The 22,969-nt window shown below is 42.2% G+C and overlaps 1 protein-coding gene across 15 annotated transcripts in view; it reads right to left on the bottom strand.

The window, feature by feature from the left end:
• Window positions 1-22,969, bottom strand: part of SPECC1 (sperm antigen with calponin homology and coiled-coil domains 1) — an 85,734-nt gene that overhangs the window by 30,032 nt on the left and 32,733 nt on the right. For all 15 annotated transcript variants that reach the window (XM_079325396.1, XM_079325395.1, XM_079325397.1 and 12 more), the window contains 4 exons: window positions 4,028-5,586; window positions 1,969-2,176; window positions 1,274-1,347; window positions 753-931 (listed from right to left, as the gene is read on the bottom strand). In XM_079325396.1, the coding sequence (XP_079181522.1) occupies window positions 753-931; window positions 1,274-1,347; window positions 1,969-2,176; window positions 4,028-5,586 (2,020 nt within the window). The remainder of the gene's footprint in view (window positions 1-752; window positions 932-1,273; window positions 1,348-1,968; window positions 2,177-4,027; window positions 5,587-22,969) is intronic.

Raw genomic sequence — 22,969 nt, forward strand, 5'->3', positions numbered from 1 at the left:
CTCTGCTAATGAAACTGGAGCCTAAAAACATTCCTTTATTTTCTGAAAAGAAGTTTTTCTGTTTGTTCAATCCAGGCATTCTGATCCATACACCTCCACAAAAAAGCTCCCCCATGTTTTCAGTCCCATCTACTGCACAGCTGCTGAGGAAACTCCTGAATGGAAAACAGTGAGAAAATAAATGCAATGTAGAGCTGGACTGTTACTTCAGCTGAAAGAAATGACAGGGTTCACCCTGTTCCTGTGGTCATTCTGCCAATGTCCATGAATTTACCAGGAGAGAGATTGAAAGGCAAAATCTAGAGGAATATAATTAATTTGACACATATTTCTGATGAACAGATGACTGCTTGTGTTACTTTGTCTTTCTTCATTGACTTCCCTCAGATTAAGAAGTTCTCTTCTGGAATATCTGTACCCAACCACTCCTTTCACAGATGGTTTAATCCAGCTGCACAGAGTTATAAAGGCATCACCATATTGAGAGCAAAGCTATCAGAGGATATTGGCAATTGTTACTAGTTAATATTTGCTGATTAAAACCTTCATGGCTTAGTTGACAGAACTAGATTGCCAAAAAGAAAAAGAACAGAAACATCTTAGAATAAGAGACAACAAATTCTGCCAGAAGAGTTACAAACAGATGAGATGCACATCCAAGCCAGCAGTAGTTACTGACAAAGCACTGTTTGCATGCATGTTAGCAGGCACACAGACCAAGTCTTGGCCCTGGGAAATGGAAAACAACCAACCTGTTGCTGCCCTTCACTTCATCCAGCTCCTTCTGCAGTCTGGCATTCTTCTCCTCCTCCTCCTGCAGCTTCCTCTTCACCACACGGAGCTCCTGCTGAGCTTCACACTTAATGTCATTGGCTACAACCACTGCAGTCTGCAGGTCAGCCTGGAAACGCCTCCACTCCTCTGTGTCCTCCTGGAGAGAGCAATGAGAACCCCAAATTGATGTAAAAATGCATCAAGCTAAGCACTGAGTTATTCATCTCTATTGCAGTGATCATAAGCAATCTGGATTTTCCCACAATTTTAAGATGGTGCTGGGTAAAACTGAACACTTGCCTCTTTATACTACCAAAAATATTGTCAAAAAAACTCATGCTAAGCTTTCTACTCAGTATTGCCAAGAAGTCCAAAGTGAAGAGAATGAAGTTTTAAAGGGTGCAGGAAGAATTTCTTCTCTTGTTTTAGGAAAACACGATGCTAGTATTGCAATAAAAGCTCAGCTTAGCTTTGTCTTAGTTTAAAGTTTAAACCTTACCTTCATCTGCTTAGTCAGGGCCTTCAGCTGCCTCTCTGTATCTTGTTTTTGTTCTTCCAGTTTCATTGCTTTACCTAGGAATGATAAAATGTAAGAAGATTATTAAACACATAAGGGTAACAGTGAAAGTGAGGATGGGGGGGGCAGAGCAGCTGATTTGGTTTTGTTTCTGGTAATGCCACTAAAATAAACTGAATTAAGACACTGTCAATGACCAGGAATGGAACTAAGAGTAGATCTGGTATTCAAACATCTCCAAAATATATCATTTTCAGGTATTAAACCAGACTGAAATTGGAACAATCCCACGTGGATTCACTTACTCAGCACACACATCCCAAGGGATCACTGATGTGTGGAACAGCCACTGGTTCCACCAGGTGGCAGCTCCCCATCCACAGCAATCTCAACTTTACTGCTCTTCCCAGTGCTCTGCCCTAAAAACTCTTCAATAAAAGTCCAATAATTCCAATTTCTGGAACAGGCAGTACTTCCTTCACTGGAGAATGAGGCTTGGAGACTGTCTCAAATACTCTGTCTATAGCACTCTCTGTTAAAACAGTACTTCCATGCATGAACAGAAGGCAATATCCAAAACTGGAATATTTGTAAAGGCCAGACCTCCTCCTCCCTGTTGCAGCCGTAACTGAGCCCCCAAATAAGTTCACTTAAATCCTTTTTCCAGCTCCACCTACTTTCTAGGTCACTGATGAGCTGGTTATTGTGCAGTTTTATAGCACGATGCTGTTCCACCTGGTCTTCCAACTCAAAAATGGTCTCTTTCAGGTTTTTGATATCTGCTTCATTCTCTGATGTCTTCTCCTGCAGCTTCTGGCTGGTTCTGCTCAGCTGCTCAGCCTGGCGGTCACACACCTCCTTCAGCTGACCACACTCATTCTCAGCCTGGGAGGGGAGAAAAAAAACTGCAAATTTGTCCTTATTTCTTAGATCTCACTCATTAGAGACTTCACTGGGCACCTTGTGGATTGAAGCACTGTGTACACCCAGTTTCAATGAAAATGAGAGTGTCAGGAAACAGAGATGAGTGATGAATGTCAGTTTTCTTTCCTGGCAATAAAGACAATACAAGATGCTGCAAAGGAAATGAAATTTTCTCTATGATGACCACAATTCCAAAGCAATCTCTGCAGTTAATGAAGGGAGAGGAATTACATTCCCAGAAAGCTCCACTCCTGTTTCTGTAGCACATTATGAAAGTGATATCACTGCCTTAGGGCCAGGCTGATGATCAGTTCATCCACATTAACAATTTGCTGCTTTTACCATGTGCATTTTCAATGGACTGTGAAAACACACACAGCAGAGCCAGCTACTGCAGATAAGTGCATTTCTGGATATGGGACATCTGGAATTACTGAAGGGGGAATCTGCTGCACTTCAGTTTGTTGGCTCAGGCCACTGATCAATGCTTCCAGGTTTGGGGGGAGCTCTCTGACTATGAACAAGTCATGGAAAAGGTGCAGGCTGCCAATTCAGTGAGCAGCACTGGCACAGCCTCACTGCAGGGCAGCCTTACAGAAGCCTGTGGTCTTGTTTGGGTGTCACAAATAGCCAATGATTCAGAACAGCTTATTTTGAGGGAAGGGAAGAGTAAAAAGAGGGAAATCTGTGGTTTCCAAACCAAGCAATAAAAAGTTTGGTACAGAGTCTGAGCACTCAGCAGTTTTTCATTTATTCTTCATGAACTGCAGCTCCAGAAAGCACTTGGGAGCTTCCTCTACTAACTGCATTTGCTGTGGTCACCTATTTTAGCTGAAAGGACATCTGGATTTTCTAAATCACCCAAACCATGGAGGTGCTTTTTGGCAATGCTCTCTTCCTCTGCAGCCTATTTTATCATTCTGCTCATGCACCCTTCCCCATACAGGAAAGGCTGCACACTCTCACTCCTTCTGCAGCACTGGGATATAATCACTGCTTGTGCTTTATTAACACTTGTTGAATGATGGCTCACACTGCAGCTCCTCTGAACAGCCAGGATCACACAGAAAACAGGGACAGCAACTTGCTTAAGCTTGCTTGGAGCAAGCTATGAACTCACAAATCAGGTAAATTGTTCTAAAATATTTTTTTTTCTGTTACTTCACCTATCTCAAAACATTTCAAACACATCTATCTCAAAAGCATTTCTTTTTTATTGTAAAAATATTTGTTCTATGAAAATTATGTCCTCTGGAGCTTGACTCTGCATCATCAGCCATGCTGCTGCCCCTACCAGCTTCCCCGAGTAGGAGTTCATGTCCTTGTCTTCTCAGGACCAATGACACCTATACTTCACTGCTAATTAATCATGATTCATTATTCAGAATTTAATATTCATTGCAGAATTTAATATTCACAGCTAACTATTTATGCCCTTCTCTTCATCTGATTAGCAAGTGATTTACACTATTTGTTCACATCATATCAAAGTAATTTTTAATTTATCTGCTCTTTGCTCCAATTCTGCTAGACACAATTCTCTTTACTAAAAGAGTAAATTCTACAGAAGGCGTTAGGACAAAATAGTTATGAATTTATAAATACAGATATGCTAATAGTTATTTCTGAGAAAATATGGGTATAGCAGGAGAAACTGAGACAATATCATATAATCCCAGCTTCTATTCAGAGCTGATCATGTAATTTAAATCCTGGAAATGTACAATTGGTGGATCAGTAACAATGTAAAGACCAACCTATTTATGAAAGGACAGAAAAAATCACTTTATTTTAGAGCTGTTACTGTTTTACCTTAGACAGCAGCCCCTGAATGTGCTTCAATTCACTGTTTGCCTTCAGCAGCTCTTGTTTCAGCTCAGTGCAAGAGGCTTCTAACTGAGCCTTTTCTGCATGGGCTACTTTGAGCATCTCCTGCACCTCAGAGTTGTCAGAGGTGCAGCCCATCACATTGATTTCTGCAGCCTTTTGTTTCTCATTCTCCAGCTGAGTTTTGAGAGAGCCATTCTCGATTTTCAGACCTTCCAAAGCAATTTTACAGTCCTCCAGACTTTTTGCCACTGTGCTGTTGCTCTGCTGTTCCACTTCTAGAAGTTTAAGCAGCTTCTCATTTTCTTCTCTCAGGCTTTTTATCACCTGCTGGGCATCCTGATGCTCCCTTTCTAAGCTTCGCAAGCTGCTGGTTAACTGCTGCTGAATGTTGAGCAATTTCTCTCTTTCAAACTGTGCTTTTTCTAAAACTTCTGCACATTTCTGTTCCAGCTCGAGAACCTTCCCCTCTTGAGCTTCATTCTTGGATCTCTCTTGGAGGAGAGTCATGAGCTTCTCATTTTCCTGGCTCAGCTGCTCAGCTCTATCTCTGTGCTGACGGAAGGAAGTTTCCAGGAGAGCTTTCTCTTCCACCAGCTTCTCATTTTCTGTTGTCAGCTCCTGCACCATTTGCTGCTGATCCGACAGCTCCTGCAGAGTGGCCTGCAGCTCTTCTGCTGTGCTGTGCTGATTCTCCTCCATCTTCTGTATTCTCTCTGTAAGAGACGCAACGGAGAGGTCGCTAATATTGTTTGGAGAGCTCCCTGCAGTGGAGCACTTGGAGCCTTTGAAGTGGTTGCTGCTGGCAGAGGCTGGCCTGGAAGGCACATCGGCGATGTGCTCGAAGTCGGAGGCGTCGGGGGACAGGGAGGCTTTGGTGACATCGCTGCTGGAGGAGCCGGAGTTGCGCAGCGCGGCCCCGCTCGCGCGCTGCCGCTGCTGCTCCGCTTCGCCCCTCGGCGCCTGCCTGGATGGGCTCCCAAAACTCGACTCCTGGGTAGTTGGGGTGGGGAGGCTGCTGTCACCTCCGCTGCTTGTGGTTGTGTCTGAGAGAGGGGAGTTCTCCAGGTAAAGCAGCTTCTCTTTCAAAGCACGGTTTTCTTCTCCCAGGCTAGCAAGCTCTTTTTGGAAAGTCCTGTTTTTCTCCTGAAGGGTCCTTATTAACGGATCTATGTCAACAGGTGACACTGCTTCTAAATTTTGGTTGGAGGCACCCATTCCTTCAAGGCTGAGCGACCCTTTCTCTTTGCATTTCTTCAACTCGCAACGAAGTTTGGTAATTTCCGAATCTTTTGTCTTTGCTTCCGCCAGGAGTTCTTTAACCTGAGATTCCAGAACAGCCTTGTCACCGCTTTCATTCTCTTGCTTGGACTTGCTGGTGGGGCGCACGTGTTTGGTAGGAGTTGGTGCACCAGAAGAGGTGGGGCTGGGCTGTGCTTTCCTGGTGTTGGCCTGACCACGCAGCACAGCTCTCTCCCTGGACACGGATGAGGACAATTCCCGGGGTGCCGGGATCCCCGTGCGCTTCGCAGCCGAAACTGTTCCTTGAGGAACAAGGGATGAAGCAAATTTGAGTTAGTGCATGAACAAAACAAGTTTCACAATAACAATGCTGGAGCCTAGAGCAGTCCTGGAAAAAAACACCTGAGTGTTTGAATAGGTTTAGTCATGACTAACTTTGTGGATTCATGTTTCAAAGGCTTGCATTATTCTGTATTTCTTCCTTTCCCATCCCCTGCAAAGCCTGGTAAACTTTTTCCCAGTGTAATAATACAATATGTAAATGCTGCAATACATGAGCTACAACCCCCTATTAATCATATTGATATAAGATATAAGGACATTAATTATTTGAAAGTGGAAGTTCTTCACACTACTTTGTAAAATGCTGGATCCAATCCTAATCATTTCTGGGGAAATGTTCAGTAACTTAAGATACTGCCTTTGAAAAAAATGTATTTTTATCATACACAAAACGATTTGCATTATACTCTAAGCAGATCATCACAAGAGAAGTATTGAAGCATTTATGCTGAGCACAGATTCAGTGAAATATAAAACTCTTCTGGCACTTCCAACACTAAGACAATTGTGTTGCTGCAACTTCTTGCAGAGATGGGTGAGAGATTTTCCATGTTCTAAATTCCCATCCTCTTATGGAAGAAGAGCAAAAGGAGGTTAGAGAGTTGGTGATGGTCTGTTCTGTTGTTGGTTGGGTTTTTTCCCCACCAACCAACAATGCAAAGCATTATGTGATTGCAAGAGAAATGAAGTTTATGAGTTGTTGATTTTCATTTTTCAAAGCTCTCTTGAAATACAGGACCCCAGGCACTAAAGCAACAATAAGAGGCATTTGAACCATGGAAGCTGTAACAAGCTGGTTAAAGAAAAGACACTGGTTCAAATGGAAGGTTTGATATGCCACTGCAAGAGACAACATAAATTTAAGAAACTCCTCCTGAAAATTCAGGACTTTATTCAAAAGGAAAAGCCCTAAAGCACAGCACCATGAAGTGTGGGGATAGGGCACAATGAAGAGATGTTGTCCAATGTAGCCACATAAACAGGATGCAAGAGTGAGTTATGCAAACAGAAAGGGCTAGTGAGCCTGTGTTTGCAATAAAAACAACTTCCAGAAGGACTCTGGGGGGAAATCCTAGAACGAATTCCATCTCCCCACATTCAGGGGGCTCTTTGCTGACACACATGTGCAGCATTCACAGAAAATCCAAGAGCATTAAGAGCAAAAGGGAGCAGACTCCCTTCCTTACACAGCAACCTCATCACCCTCCCACAGCAGTGCAGGGCACGGAAGGGTTAATGTTAACACCACCCCGTTTGCTCAGCATCTCTTTTGAAGAATGCACTGGGTTTATAAAGCCCACACAAACAGGAGCCCCTCCTCCTCCCCCCCAAACACACACACTCTGCAGCAGCACAATAAACACCCCGAGACAAAGAGCAGCTGAAGAAAAGCCCCCTGAACCCGGCTGAGCGCTGGCAGGAGAGCACAGAGAGCCTCTGTCATGGCAGGGGCACGGTGAGGCCAGAGACAAAGGCTCCAGTGTTTTTGGGAAGAGATACAGGGACAGCCAGGCCCACACAGCTTCATTCAGTCACCTACAGCTGGAGGGGACAGCACAGCTCCGGGATCTCCAGTGGAAAGCACCAGGAAAGCTGAGATGGGAATTCTCCTTGTCAGAGCCAGAGGCCCCATTATGGACCATCCCATTCCCAACACAACTGCCAGCATCTGGCACTGTAAAAGCTGCTCAGAGTCAGCTCAGCACATGAGCAAAGCTTGTGGTGTCCTGCAGCCAACACCAGACATGAAGGACAGCAGAAAAACTGAAAGAACTGTGATGTGACTTCCAGAGAAATCCCAACTCAGGACATCTTCTCCCTGCTCAGAGACAGGCACAGGTGAATCCCAGGGGAAAGCACCTGAATGCATCCTGGCCACTGAACACGATGAGTGTCCAGCATCACACAAGCTGCAACCATACTACAGTTTTAAGTAAAATCTACATCACAAATGATCAGAGATGTTCTTGAATCTGATCTTGAATCTGAAAGTGTAAAGGGTGATTTAAAGCCTTCTGTATGTCCTGGGCTTTTATTCAATCTTGAGAGGGTTTTTTACCCTTCACACAAAATTTTATGACAAAGCAAGTGCTCTGAAAAACTTCTTTAATGCCCAAACCAGTTCAACAACATGGTTGCCAACTGGTCAGTACATGACTAAGCAGTATTCTATAAACACTGGGTGGTATTCTGTAAATTAGGAGAAATAATTAGGCAATTACACATTAGTACAAATTGCTTGGCACTAAGGAAACCACCTTTTCCTAGGAGATATGCTGAACTTGTAGTGATGCCAGCATGTTTCCAATCATCACCAGGTGACAGCTGCAACATGATCCTGAGCAATGGAAGACACATACATAAGGATAACAATTAATGATATTTAACTGGGATTACCTGTACTCCACCAGTTTGCCAACCATTGCAGGCTTTGAGCTTACTCAATGTGCCTCATGTGTTTTGCAAGACTCCACGCTCTGCTGACTTGTTCTGTCATAAATCACAAAGCACTTGCTATCCATCAATAACCATTAACCAACTTGATTTTTGCACAATGTAGGAAGACTGACATATTTTCCTCATTCCACTCTCCACAAGCACCACATTGTACTAAAAAGCCACAAGAAGCCAGGAAAAATAATAGTTCTAGGTGCATATGTTGATCACAAAACACCAAATCAAGTATAAACTACTTTCAAGTCTATTTTATGGGCAACCCCCCTCTGAATGACCTTGGAGTTGAGCAGTGTAGTGGTTGCCACTGAGTGCCAAGCCACAGCCTGAGGCTCCACAGGCAGGAGCTGCACTGAGGGCTGTGCAGGTCCCCCTGTGACCTGATTAACTGGCCCCAGTGAGGGATGGGAGACTCCAGACAGACACTCCAGGCTGCTGCATCCAGCACAGCCCTGATTTATGCTGCTGCTTCCAGTGGCTGGAATCACACAGAACTTCACTGCCTGGCCAGTGCTGCTGGTTTTGAGCAGCCCTGAAGGTCTGTGGAGGTCATCTCATCACTGTGTTTCTCACCTGGGTGCCCAGTAAGAACTTCTCCATTTTCAGCATTACTTTTCAGTTGTGAGGCATTAAACTCTAACAATAGATACAGCTTAAAATCTTCCAAGTGCTTTAAAATTAACAGCTATTTAACTCAAATCCTCTAAAACACATAATTAAGTTTAGGTTACAGGGCAGGGAAGCAGAGAGAAATGAAACACCTCACCCAAGGTCACACTAAATCAGGATGAGGAGCAGGGCTCCTGCCCTGCTGTGCAGCTTTCCATGCACCACTTGGTGCCAGGGAGCACTCCCTGTCCTCCCACTGATGTCAAAAGCCAAAGTATCACTTTAATGAGATAAAAGTTGACCCCTTGAAATGATCTTTTGACATTTTAATCCAATTTTCAACACAACTACAATGTTTCTTGCAGAAGCATCAGGATTACTCCTCAGTTTTTCCACACTGTGATCTATTTCTGATCTGAGCTCTCAGCACCTTCCATAGGGACATTCATAATCAGGAGAAAATGGACTATGGAATGGAGAAAAACATTTCCCAATCCTCCAAGGTGAAACTCACAGGATTGTTGTTCAGAAATAACATCCAGGCAGCACAGCCAATGTAATTACAGTGGTGGCAGGGTAAGGGGAAGCAGGAGGCAAACATTTTACCAGTCACAGGGGGACACATGTGACATTATGGAATGAAGATTCAATACATTTATCTGCCTTTGCATTCCATGTGCTCTGAAGTAGCACATATCACTGCAGTAAAGCACCAGCCTTGAAACTGCATTTCTTTTGCTTGACCCTTAATTATACTAACAGTTCAAACACCTGCTTCCCCAGTCCCAGAGCAGAGGAATAATCTCACTTGGGAAGTGACAACACTTGACCACATAAACACCTTTGAAAAGGTTCTAATTTCTGCCTTGAATCTATTTTTTAGAATTGGAGTCAATACAAAATTATTTGCCTCTGGCCTTTGTCCCATTTGTGTCCCACAACCTGCCCTTTTCTTAATCCTTCCCTCCATCAACATATTAATATCCCAAAGGTTAATGCCATGGCCTTTTGCTGTTCCACAGTGGAGTTAACAGGGAATGTTCCATTTAGTACTTATTCCTCAATTTTAATCCTGTCATCTCTTAAGCAAACAACAATAAAAACACATTTTCTCCTTCAACATATTCAAAATTCCATGTCAGTAATTCACTGTTCCATAGCTCCAGCAGGTACTGACCTCCTGCACAGAGCCCATGGATGTAATTTAAGCACTGATCACCAAGCCATCAAAGCATTTCAGTCATGTAAATATAAAGCATGGAAACAGATGCAGCTTTGGTGTGATGTTTTTAAACAATAGATACCTTATTTGAATTGCAAGGGCAGGATAACTAACAAGAAATAAAAGAAAGCTATTCATAGCACTCTGCAATGTTCCAGTCATACATTTCAGAAAGGCAAACTGTTGCCTGCAGACAAGTTTGTCCTCTCATGAGGGATGTTAAAGCTTTTTCATTCCAGCTCCTGCTTTTGTAACAGATCAGCAGTTTCACTGTCCCGTGTCTGTCATCCCTAAATCCTCCTCAGACAGGACAGCAAAACAAGAGATTGCAACAAGAAATTAAGGACTAACTCACAGCCTCCCTGGCAACAGAAGACTGGGGTTCTTCTGTCATTATGGAATTCTGTTCTCACATGCCAGGATGCTTTAATAAAATTTCCCATCTGAACAGAACTTCTGAGCCTCAGATACAAAAGTGGTTCCTTGAGGGAAGGGTCAGTATAAATCAAACAGGCTGGAAGCATTTAGCACCATGGCAAAGTAAAGGGAATATTAAGAGCCCACATTTGTACAGCAAATAAAAAAGAATTATTAAACCACCCTACACATTTTCCTGTGCTCTAGCACTTGTGGTTTAGCTGAAATATGTCCTCTTTATCAATTCTGGTTTTCAGCTCATCCTCTGGCTGTGACTTCAGTAGATCCTGGACTTGAGAGCACTTCCTCAGACTTTGCCAGGATGTGCTGAGGATCCAGAGCAGCACCAGGAATACACAGTGAACAAACCTGGGTCACAGGAGTACCTTAATCTCACCTGGTTTATGCCACCTGCTCTAGGACACCAAAATACAGCTGTCTAGTGCCAGTCCAGATCACCTTTAGGTATATGTAAGATAGTTTCACTGCACTCAAAGATTTGGCAGCACTTGTAGGAGATTTGTCCCTTGCTCCAGATGCAGACAGAGCACCTGGGATGTCTGAAGACACCTTAAGAGCCACCAGACATTGAACTGGTCAGACTTTCAGAGCAGATTTACAAACTGATGTTACAAGGCAGATAACAGCAGCTTTTTTGTGCTACATTCAGAATTCCTCCAGTGCCCAAGCACCCTTTAGCTGATTTCCAGCTCCACAATGAACAATTTAGCACAATGGATTAATATGGGATTCATGACATCATCAATGTGAATTTAGTCACAGCCAAGTCACAAAAGATGGCATTAGCTTGGAGTCACCACACTGTCCCTTGACTCACTGTGATAAAGCAGCACATGTCACAGGGAGCCTGGATGGGTTTTCTGACTTCTTTTGTCAATTCAGAGCAAAGTTTTCAAGAACCTAATTAACTTGGTGTTTAAAATCCATTTTTCAAAGGCAGATAAGCCACTAAGACCTCAAAGCTTAAGTGAAAGCCCAGGAGACTTGGCAGATCCCTTTCACCCTGTTCCAGCATTGATCCTGAGATTGATACTGAGACTGATTAAGAGCCAGTTAGGGACGTGCTCTGGGAAACAGTGACTGTACAGCACTGAGGAAGGATTGCTGCACACTTGACTCTTTTAAAGTACTTTTTCAACAAAAGGTTTCAGCACACATCTGTTTTATTGAAACAGATTTTCTCTGCCTTTTCCCCCTTTGTTTAAAGCAAACGAAACAGTTAAAAAACAACTCCCCTGCTGACCAGAGATGATCTGATATCCTAATTAACAGGAAACACGGGGACACATTTCACAGTGGCATGAGGAAAAGCAAACACTGAGAAGTAAAGCAGATATAACAGCAGCCCTTACCTGCACTGCTGGGCTACTTCCCACAAAACCTACAAAGACAAAATCCCTGCACATTGTGCCACCCTGCTTAATGCCCCCATCCTTAAACCTCTGGGACAGCTTGGTGACACATACTGAAGGCATGCACACAACTAAACCAAGCCAAGAGGAAGATCTGAGTCTGTCCTGAGAGTTTCTTGGAAGATGAAATATGAGTGGGACTGGATGCAAAAGGCTGGATTTTCAAAGAGATGCAGGTGGCAAGACCACCAGCACCTACTGATATTTTCAAAACTGCTTGAGCCTTTTAGAACTTCATATTTGAGAATGAAATGGCTGAAACTTCTGTTCCACCATGAGTTTATGCAAAAGTCAGGATAAAGAATGACACTATTGTACTGTGGCAAAGTATAATGGCTTGATCTGCTTGGTGCACAAAGGGAATGAGCTGAACGGGTTCCTGTCAGCATTCTTCCATGACAACAGCACTGGATACTCCTTTGAATAATCCCCAGAAACTCAGAGGAGCACACCATTTTCCATCCCTTTTAGGGCTGTCCTACAGAAAGGCAATGCTCTCTGCTACCTGGGCTTTATACAGCAGCAAACAAAGCAAAGCAAGGCTTGGCCAGTGGAGGTTCTCCTGAATTAATCAGTCTGTTTGCAGAGTGTTAGTCATAGAGCCAACACCTTCACAGGTCAGCAACTCCTTGGGAAGGTTCACTTGTACTCCACCTAGCTTTAAAAAAAGACAAGGAGATGGCTCCAGAACAATAAATGTGGTTTTGATAATCCAGCACTAATTATATCAGAAGCTTCTGCTCCAATAGGGCCTTTTACTCACTTAGCAAACACAGACTAAGAGTAATTAAAACATTAACCTTTTTTTTTCTAAATTATTTTAATGGCCTGTTGGACTGTCTGGCCTCCCTGATTGCATTGTCTGTGGAACAGGCACAATATGCATCAGGAGGAAAGAGCTAAAAGGCTTAGTGCAAAGATTTTGATCTATGTAACCATCATGGAGAGTGCAGGAAAGCAACTCAGGTACTGATATTTGAGATGGAGATAAGAGACCAAAGAGAAATAAAAATAATATTACAAAGTATTAGGGAAAAACAGATTACTGTACTGAAAAAGCTACACTAGCAAAGAAAAATAAAAAAAGCAGCAATAAGCATTTTGTTCTGAGTAATTCCTAATTTAAGACTACAGAGACCCCTGACATTTGAGCTGAACACTTGGTAAAGGTTGGTTGATTCTTTTAGTTAGAAATATGAGTCTAGAGACCTGGAGTGGAAAAAACACTCAAGCAAAGGCACTTTTGGTAACTTAAAGACTAAGTCATGGCAAAACCAGTTGTCAGTGGTTTAAATCTGCAGATGAACTATTGGTAGGACATTCTTCTCAAGGGTGGCCACCAGAAGAGACTCTCCCATGGCAGGAATGTAAACCAATAGTAGGGACGACCTTGTAGTTGAAGCATCTCCATTTAGTTCAAATTTTAGCATCTAAACAAGTGCTCAGAATCCACAAAAGGCCCCAGTAAGTTTCATAGTGGTTTTAGAAGAGAAAAATGTCTGCTGCACAATTAAGGAATGATCATATACATTTTATTTTCACCTGATCAATAACTCTGTCATCTTGTCCTTGCACAGAAAGTCACATTAACTTTCCAGAAAACTGTTATAATGAAAAAAAGATCAACCCTAGTCAGTATCTGGTGGTTGCAAGCTCAGCACAGCCACAAGAACTGAATTTCAAATTCACTTTGCCACTGCTCAACTCTATTCCAGTGGAAACAAGGTCGCATTCAGAAGGTAAATGAGACGAGATCTGATCAAAACCCTGTTCACAAAGTCTCATTGTGAATTTCAGCTGACTTTCTCTGCTCTTTATGAGTCTGTTCACAGACAATTCCTCTCTAAATAACAGCAAGTGGAGTTAAAAATCTCTTTACCCTGAAAGACTTGCCAGTGTCCACACAAAAGAATCCCTCTGAACATTTTTGATGCTGTTTACTTGAGTTTCCAGAAAGTTTTTAAACTGAAAATAAAAACTCAAGCCTGGATATCCCTGTTTGGAGCAAAATTTTAAATCAGAAGTACAAAAGCAGTTCAGGCTCTATGGTAAAAGAGGCAACTTTTGCTTCCAAATCTCAGGACCAAAGATACACCAGGAAAGTGAATTGGCTGAGAGACAAGAACTGCTCTGTCTTTGCTCCCACAAATACAAACTTCACATTCCAATCTGCTCAAGAGCCAAGGAGCACCCAAGGGCTCCACTGCTCCATAAGGCACCAAGAGAATCAGCAGCTGCTGCTGTGTTCACCCCCAAAATGAGAGACACAAACCCCATGGAATTGCCAACACTGCTGCAGGTCACAAGTGGGGTGGAATCTATCCCTGAGCTGCTTTGGATTTCTGGAGTACCCAGCAACCTGGCATAACAAACACTGAGCCATCCAAAGCAAATGTTCAGGGAAACTCTATCTGCTACACTTGCTGGAATACCCCTACAGTAAACTCAACACTACTTTTTTTGGAACTGTTAATACCACTGGGCCTGCCAAAAATTTTAGTCACCTCCAAGTTATACCCCTTGTCTACCCCCCACAAAGGAATGACTAAAACTTTCAATGTGCAGCATTACCTTAAAATTAATCTGGTGAAAGTTACAGAAATAGAGAATTCTCTGTTTTTAAAATGAAGTACCCTGACTTGTGAATTTATAATTTCCACAACCATCACAGTTCATTATATTAAAAATAAATATTTTTTATATTCCTTAAGGAGGGCTTGACTCTATATACTTGTGACATTAGCACACCAAAATTATTGGGATTTCTGTATACTATGGCACTTCCTGATTTTGTTTGTTCTGGAACATTTCCTGCCTATGCACCTGTAAAAACAAGACAGGATCAGGTATAATCATCTCATACCTACAGCAAAATCAATCTTAAGCCAAACTCTATTCTGATGTTTTTTTTAGACAACAACGGTTAAAAAAATATAAATCCATAAATACATAAATACAAATTTTTCTGTGAAGAGGGACAAAATCACTGCTGTTTCACTGAAATTTGGAGATTTTTTGTTTGATCTGGTTGATAAGTTTGGAGTTTCCTTTATTTTAGATTTGAGGCTTCTGCTTTCCAGAAGGTTTTTATCAACTGCTGTAGAGAACACCCTTGGAGTTAATAAAACACCCCCCAGAACATGCTGTTCAGAAAAAGCAGGGATCTGCTTGAAGAATAAATAATTTGCCAACTCCTGTGGTTGTACTAGGAATATTCCTGAGAGAAATGACCACTAGCTACACTAAGAATCCCAGGGTTTTCCTTGATTCTAGCTTGCAGACAAGGAGATAATTCCCCTCAGCTCAGAAAGCAGCTTCCCAGCTAATCCAACCCAGAAGTTCTTCACTCAGCCACTGCTAGGTTCACAGTGGTGATAACACAGCTGTACTTCCATTCCTGGAAAATACAATTATAATGGATAAAATACCAGTGTTGAGTGTTTTGAGAAGTACAGGAAATTAAAAAGCAAACAAAACTAACCAGCCCTAAATCCAACCATACCAACTCACTTAACAGTGGCTGTCAGTAGTTCCTCCATGCACAGTGGTTTTCACATTAATGTGATCTGTGGCTCAAGTTAATGAAGGAGCTTCCTAAAACCTCCTGGTCCAATAATCCAATTGGAAGGAACAGTGAGAACCCTGTTTCTTCCAGACCAGGTGCTTTGGATCACTCCTCTAACCATCAAAATCTATCTGACATCTCTCCACAAGCACAAAGGATAACCAAGCAGATGAAAAGAAGGGAAATGCTTAAAATCTGACAGTATTTTCACAATTAGCAGGGTGATTTACTCAACCTGTTTAACTGTTCAGGAGGCCATGCTATGGATTGAATCATGGAACTGATAGAGATACCTGCATTTTGCTTTCTTTGTAAAGGTGGATCCTGCTCTAATTCCTTGTCCTTCCCACTGGGGCAGCAGAGCCATCAGAGAGGAAAAGCTGGAAAAGCCTCTGCAAGCACTGCAGTGTGTGAGGAGCCCATGATCCCAAGCTCCTGCTCAGGAATCCTGCCCACACTCAGCCAAGAGACCAGCACTGACCCAGCCAAAAGAAATTTCCTCATGAATTCCCAAACCCTGCTAATCCAGAAAGACAAGGGGGAAAGGGATCAAAAATGGAAACATGAAAGGAGGCTGCTCTTCCTTCCCTAAAAGGGCAGAACTTAAAAGCCAGAAGCTTTTTTTTTTTAGTTGTTTGCTTAATGCTTAATAACCAGTTTGCACTGCACTAGTGTTACAACTGCTTTTTGTTTACTGAAATGTGATGGCCACATAATAAACCCAGTTTTCTTGTAATTTCCAGCCTGCTTCTGTGAGGGGGTGGGGAAAGGACTAGTTTAGTCTCCACAGCTCATCCAGAGTTTTAGGCCAGCCCAGCACAGAGCTAAGGGAGCTGGAACAGCCAATACTGGGAACTGGGCTAAAATCATCAGAACTATCAACACAGGATGAGACACATCAGGAAAAGAAATGAGACAGAAGGGGAGAGGAGAAAGCTCATAACATAATGAGATGTTTATCTATAAAACATTGCCCACTTCAAAGCAGGAAGAGCTTCAACTCCTTGGTTTAAAAAAAAAAAAAAAAAAAAAAAAGAGCTTTTAATTAAAAGATCAGTCAAAGACTTTCCACAGTCAAGCAGCCTCAAAGAAACTATGTGTGGAGGAGGCTGAGAGTAATTCTTAATATGATTAGTCCATTCTTCAAACTCAACAAGGTTTTCTGAAAGCATTTCTCAAGATCCAGAAGATAAGGATGGTGGAAGTATCTTCAGCCCCTCAAAGAGGGACTCTTCCCTTCTGACACCTCCAGTTGATTAGCTTTTGCTCTGGAAAAATACATTCACAAATCTGTGCCTCCCACCTCTCCTGACAAAACAGATTGTAATCCTAGGAGCCATGGCTTTGGGTTAAGCAAAGTTACTGCCATGGACTTGAGGAGGCCTGACTTGAAATATTTCTGTGCATTGCTCTGGTCAGCTGAGAACAGGCTGTGCTGAGCACACAGCCTTCCATTAGACAAAGGTTTAAAAGCCTCTGAAGGTTTTAATGAATTGCATCACTTTTCTGGAACACTCTTTTCATTCAAAAAATGTTTCCAGTTGGGCATGGACATGACACCAGCACCTTCTCCCCTCCCAGAATTACAGCTGACACTACCTGCTCTGGGGAACAAGACTTTGAACCCTTTGGTCACAGAATTTTTTAATGCTTTTTCTTTCCTGAACCCCAGGATTTTAACAATTTAGCCTTAAATATGAAAAATGCAACATGTTCTCTACAGGCTGCAATTTAGCAACAATTCCACATTATTGCAGATAGACAACACCAAGGCTATTGCAAACTGGAGGAGCTTTCTGAGCAGAGAATACCAGTCCTGGAATGACTCCTGTTGATGGAATCTCATCCCCTCTTACCAGCTGTTTATGACTAATGGACCTCATCCTGAGTTGGTTCTGTTCTGCACAAGCACAGGGAATTACCTCTGTTTTATTTCAGGAATCATAAGCATTTTTGTCTATGAGAGTAAGTGTTCAGTTATACTTTTGAAAGTCTTTCCTGTAGTGCAGAAAATTCAGTTCCTGCCAACAAATTTATCATTATCCACACCCTTGTGGAAACAACCCCTATAAAAGGGATTAGATGAGCATAATTATTTGGTATCACAAAGATTTCTACATCTTCAATATAAATGCTGCAATGGCAAAATGCAGAAGACCTTTAGGGTGTGAAAAGTATGAAAGAATGTCCTCCACATGCAGAGAAGAAGCCACCTTTGCATTGTACATATTTCAGACTAATTAAAAAAAATTTCTATCTTTACTATAGGATGGGATTTCTTAATGCAGCTGGGGAAGAAAGAAAAGTCATCCAACATAAGTAAAATGTGTCAGAGGATTAACTGCACCCTGGCCCTTAAGCCATTTTCATTCCATACATTAATAAATATGATTTCATTAAAGTTGCTGGTAAAATTCTTACTTGCCTGAGTAACAATGATTTTTAGCACTTAGCACCAAAGCATCCATCAGGACAGGAATGTGAGAGGAACATAATTCTGCTCATGGGATATGGACACATTTGCTTTGCTCCTAACAGTTTTTCTAAGCAACTGGATAAATTCCAACCAAGATACAAAACCTACAGAGCTGGTAACAAATGGAAAATATATTTTCCTGTTTCAGCCAACACATCCCCTCCACATGCTCAGAACTGAACCCTGCAAACTCTTGTCAGCCCTGTGTTATCCCAAGAGTGCATTTTTTCCAGTGATGAGTATCAAATTTGCCTGTAAGAACCTCAAATGTAAATTTTGCTGCTGATAAAAATATAGAGATTGTTAGCTGTGTGCTCCAGAGCCTGATGAAAAGGGCAGGAAGCTGCAGCTCTGATGTAATTTATAGCCTGGGAGAAGAGGCTGATGATCACACAGCACACAAGGGCAGAGTGCTCTGCCTCAGAATATCCAATCCATATTCTATTGATGCTGGTGGAAAAACATTTCATGAAATGTAATAGATGGAACATTCCAAAGAGATCTGTGAATACATGCCTGCTTTGGGTTACAGGAAGAAAGAAGTTGATGCATGGAAAAATCTAACAGTGTCTATTACCATCATCAGAGATCTTGGTTTTAGATCATCTTCAATCATCATACTCAAATTGCTTGGAGATACTGAATGGGAAAGTATTAGAAAATAATGAAAATAGCAAATATTTGTCCATCTTCTAGTGTCAGTCTGTGAGAATAACAGAAAAATCAAATTAAGTTCCCCCCCAAGCAATGCAGTACAAATGAAATCAGAAAAGTCTCTTGCCTCAGTTTTACAAGCTCATGTTGTTTGAAAGCTACATTCCCTGTGGAAATCAGATTTTATGAAGAGTAAATTAGTAAAATTGGGGAGGAATTGAAAAGAGAAAAAAATAGATTACTTTGTTGAAATACTGGTAGAAGGTCCAGAACTCAGGACTGCTTCCAAATAAACTCCTCAGTGCCTCCAGGGCTCTGGCAGCTTTCAGTGAGAAGATCAAGGGGCAATACTTGCTCAAATTTCTTTGGCCAGCTTTACAACTTCAAGATCTTGAGGAGCCAAATGTAGCCCAAACAAAAAGAAGCAAGCTTCTCTTTTTCTCCAGGGCCAGCATTATTCCCTTCTCCCTCTTTCAAGTCATTTAAGGCTATGTCAGAACCAACACAATCACAATCATCCCCTGGCTGTTTTCTTGTCACTCTGCAGCTGTCAAGCACATTAATTAAACTAATGAAACAATCATCAAAAAAATTAGCTTTTACATTTACTACCATGTTAGATTTACCACTGGTAGCTCCTAAAACACCACCAGCATTGGAGCAAAAGCACAGCCCAGAGCTCTGGACCCCCAGGACAAGTTCTTGCTGACCAGCTCATTCAGCAGAATTCCCAGAAGCTCCCTGCCTTCATCCAAAAATGGCTTTGTTTTGCTGATGGAAATTAATCTCACACAAAATGCATAAACCACATCCTGCTGCCTGCCATGCCCTAAACGTTCTTCTTGTAAAAGCTGTCATGCTGCCCATGGAGAAAGCACTCCCACTCAGCACATTCCCCCAGCCAGGGCAGAAAACTGCTGGGAAGGCACTGTAGTGTAAGAGAACTTACTGATGATATTTTTCCATTAATTTAGCATTCATTAGCCTTTCAACTTGGAATCAGGGGACCTCAGATTATCACTTAATTCTTGCTCTGATAATTCCAGAGGTAAGTTACTCACACTCATGACTAAACTCTAAGAGGTCAGTCCAGACTGTGACTGTGTCTGGCTGTTCCTGTTTCGCTGGTCTGGGAGCAGAGGAGACACTGCCACTGACTGATGTGTTTGTCAGTCCTTCTGCAATGATTTAATCATGTCAGTCCTGTCAAGTCACCTCACGAGACCAATCAACAGAGCTGGCCCTCACTGGCCTTGGAAGAAAAGCTGAAATCAAATAAAAATTACTCTCCAGGGGAAAATAAACCTCTTCAATACCAGTTTAATCAGCAGTGTGTTACTACTCTGAAAAATGAGAGCATTTGTAAACCCCCCATGCAAGAATGACTTGTGGGAGGAAGAGGTGACTAAGGAATTAAACTATCCAGTGGAGAGCAAACTGTGGCTTGTTGGCTCCACTGGGAACAAAAGGTCTGTGGCTCGCTGCCCGAGCTCCAAGAGGACATGACTTGCTGTTGGTGTTTCCATGAAAGCTGTTATGTGATTCATTAGCTTTGCTGGCCCCTCTCTCCTCCCTCCCTTCCCCCCACACCATCATTAAACTCATCTGGTCTCTGGAGCTCTTGCTTGGCAGAAATGGTGCTCTGACATCCAACAGAGTTAAAATGAATGGCTCCCATGTTTGGGAGAGAGGGAGACTAAAGGGAGCACCCAGAAAAGATCTGAATACACACCCTGAAAACAAAGAACAGAAGTAACAAGAATATGTATTTCTACAACTGCATTTATCTTGAGATTCTCCTACGTTTTACACTGAAAAATCCCTTCCTCAAACTCAAATGAAGCCTCCCCTGGGCCAGGACAAAACAGACATAAGAAAACAGATCAATACTGACTCAGTGCGTGCTCTGACACTTGATATTCTCATCCAAGCCATGTAAGCATGTTTTACAAATAAACACAATCCCAAAAAAAGCCTAACCCTTGGATAACCCCACCCGTCACCTTGTTCCAACAAGAGAAGTTAACATTTCCCATTCAAGCGATTCTTTCACCAAAGTTTTTGTGGGTATTGAGTCATTTTTTCCCACCTCTTCCCAAAGATATTCATCATCCATCACCTGCAGATGTTTAGAGGATAAACAACCCCCCCATCACCGTGTCAACCAGTGTCAGAGAACATCAGTGCTCCTGTTCAGAAATAACAGGGGCCTCCCTGTTTCCAAGGCAAACTGTGTTTGAAAGGCTTTCTCCCAATAAATACAGTGCTGGATAACTCTGCATTCTTCCCTACAACTCCCAGGAAATGTCCCAGATATTCCACAGGTGCTCTGGCCTCTGTTTGTATACACTGTTTCCCTTAGCTTGGGTTGCCAGTTTCAAAAGCAAAAAACTAATTCTGCTGACAAATTGCTGCAATATTCACTCGCCTTTCACATAATTTTCTGTGTTACTTTATAGGTGTTTTCATTCTAAAACCACCACTGGTTTTAAAAATATGAATATTCAGAGCACTGGGGTAAGCAGGAAAACCAACCACTTGCAAGGATCAGAGCTTTGGAAAAGAAGTGATGCAAACTTGGGTCACACACCACAAAGCTCTCACAAAAGCTGTTTAAAATAAATTTTGAATTGGAAGCTAGGAAAAGCCTACAGAATTTAATGTTATTACAAGCAATCCTCTTAAACCCTTGTTAGACACTCTTACATTCTTAGGAAGATGGAGATTATTTTGAGATGATACTGGGCTGTTAGTCTTCTGTTCTGCTCAAAACATTCTCATCAGACACCAGCAGTGGATTTCTCCCTCTGTCTTCTCCTCACCACAGTCTCTTGCTCAGTCAGTCCCAATTCTCTGATTCTCCTGCATTAATGTGTTAACTTTCAACTGCTCAGCTTAGAGGCAATAATTTCTTTCCTGTTCCTGGACAGCACTGACCAACCCACCCAGAATTTACACCTAATAGGAAAATCCATTAAAGTACATGATACTGTCACAAATATGTGAAAATAAGTATTTTAGTTGAAATTATAACCTATATCATAACAGGATTGGATTTTTAAAAACTTCAGTGCCCACTGACACCAAGAGGAGGAACAAAGCTGCCCCCAAGCACCTCAAGATGGTAAGTTTGGGGTGAAGACTTAGAGATGAGCCATAAGATGTCCAAAAAGTTTCCTAAGAAGGTAGACAAACAAGATGAGGATGAATGTCATGCTCAGGGAAACAGGTCAAATTGGCTGTCACTAAAGCTGGCTCATGAGCTACGTCAATGAAGCAACCCATTCCTGGGGCTTAGCCTGGTTATTCCAAAACACAACTTTAAAAGTACCACAGTTGTTCCAGATGTTGATGTTCCTCAATGAGAGCTGAATTAAGTTCACCCAAGCAGAAACAAAACTCAGAGATACGATGATGTATCACACTTCATTGTGAGAAGAAGGTTTTTGCATTCTAGCTGTCAAAAACACAAACTCTGAATTCCAAAGCCAGAGCTCTCACACACAATAAGGAATACATTGTCAGAACTTTTTTCTTTTTGTCAGCAGGAATGTTCCTGACTCTCTCTTATGGTTAAACACTGGAGTTTTGAACACAAAGTTTTCAATACAAAACATTGTTTTTCAGTCCTACTCACACCTTACAAACAGTGAGGACGAGACCTAGGTACAGCCTACACTTAAAAACTGTGAATAGTTTAAAAACTGCTTAGGTGCAACAGAAGTATAACTTTTTCCTCTTCAATAAAAAAATAAATCAAGAGAAAACAAAGGATGAAAGCGATTTTTCAAACCCACAAGGGGTCTGCACACTCATTTATCATCTGTGTTAACAGCAATAAGCTGTTCCAATGGCCCTGCAGAACCAGAGTCTGTTTGCTCCAACTGATCAGAAGTCAGCAGTGTATCTCCCCAGGCCATTATCCAGCTCTCCCTTAGTTTATTATCAGTACTAACCCTCCTAAATGACACGTTTAGCTCCAGCAAACTTCACCGGCTGGCAGTGGCCAGCAGGTTTCAGTGCTGGGGATGTAGGCAGCCATACTCTCCAGCCTAAAGTTTAACTTTCCCTTAGGGCAGCATTTCTTCTGGTGACTGGATACTGGCAGCTTTTGTGCTCTTCATTAGCCCGATGATTAACATAGTGCTAGAGAGTTCTCACTACACCTCACTGCTGTTCCAGCACTCGCTGGCAGATCTATTGTGAGATCCCTGAGCAGCAATGCAGCCCTGGCTAACAATTCCAGAGATGAAGTACATTTGTGTTTGCTCTCAGAACAATACCTACATATCTACCCAAAGTCACAGAAACCCCTGATCAAGCAATAACAACTTTAATGGGATTTTGTGAATGAAATCCCCATGGCAACAGCAAGAAACAAGAGTGCCAGAAAATACAACCGATTGTGGTTTGATGTGTGTTAGAGGGTTCTAAATTTGGAAAGAAACTGAGAAATAAGCAGCAGAAATCAGTGGACCTACGGGGTTCCCCCCTTATTCAGCATTTGAGAAAC

This window comes from Erithacus rubecula (assembly GCF_903797595.1).
Source record: "Erithacus rubecula genome assembly, chromosome: 22".
NCBI lineage: Eukaryota > Metazoa > Chordata > Aves > Passeriformes > Muscicapidae > Erithacus > Erithacus rubecula.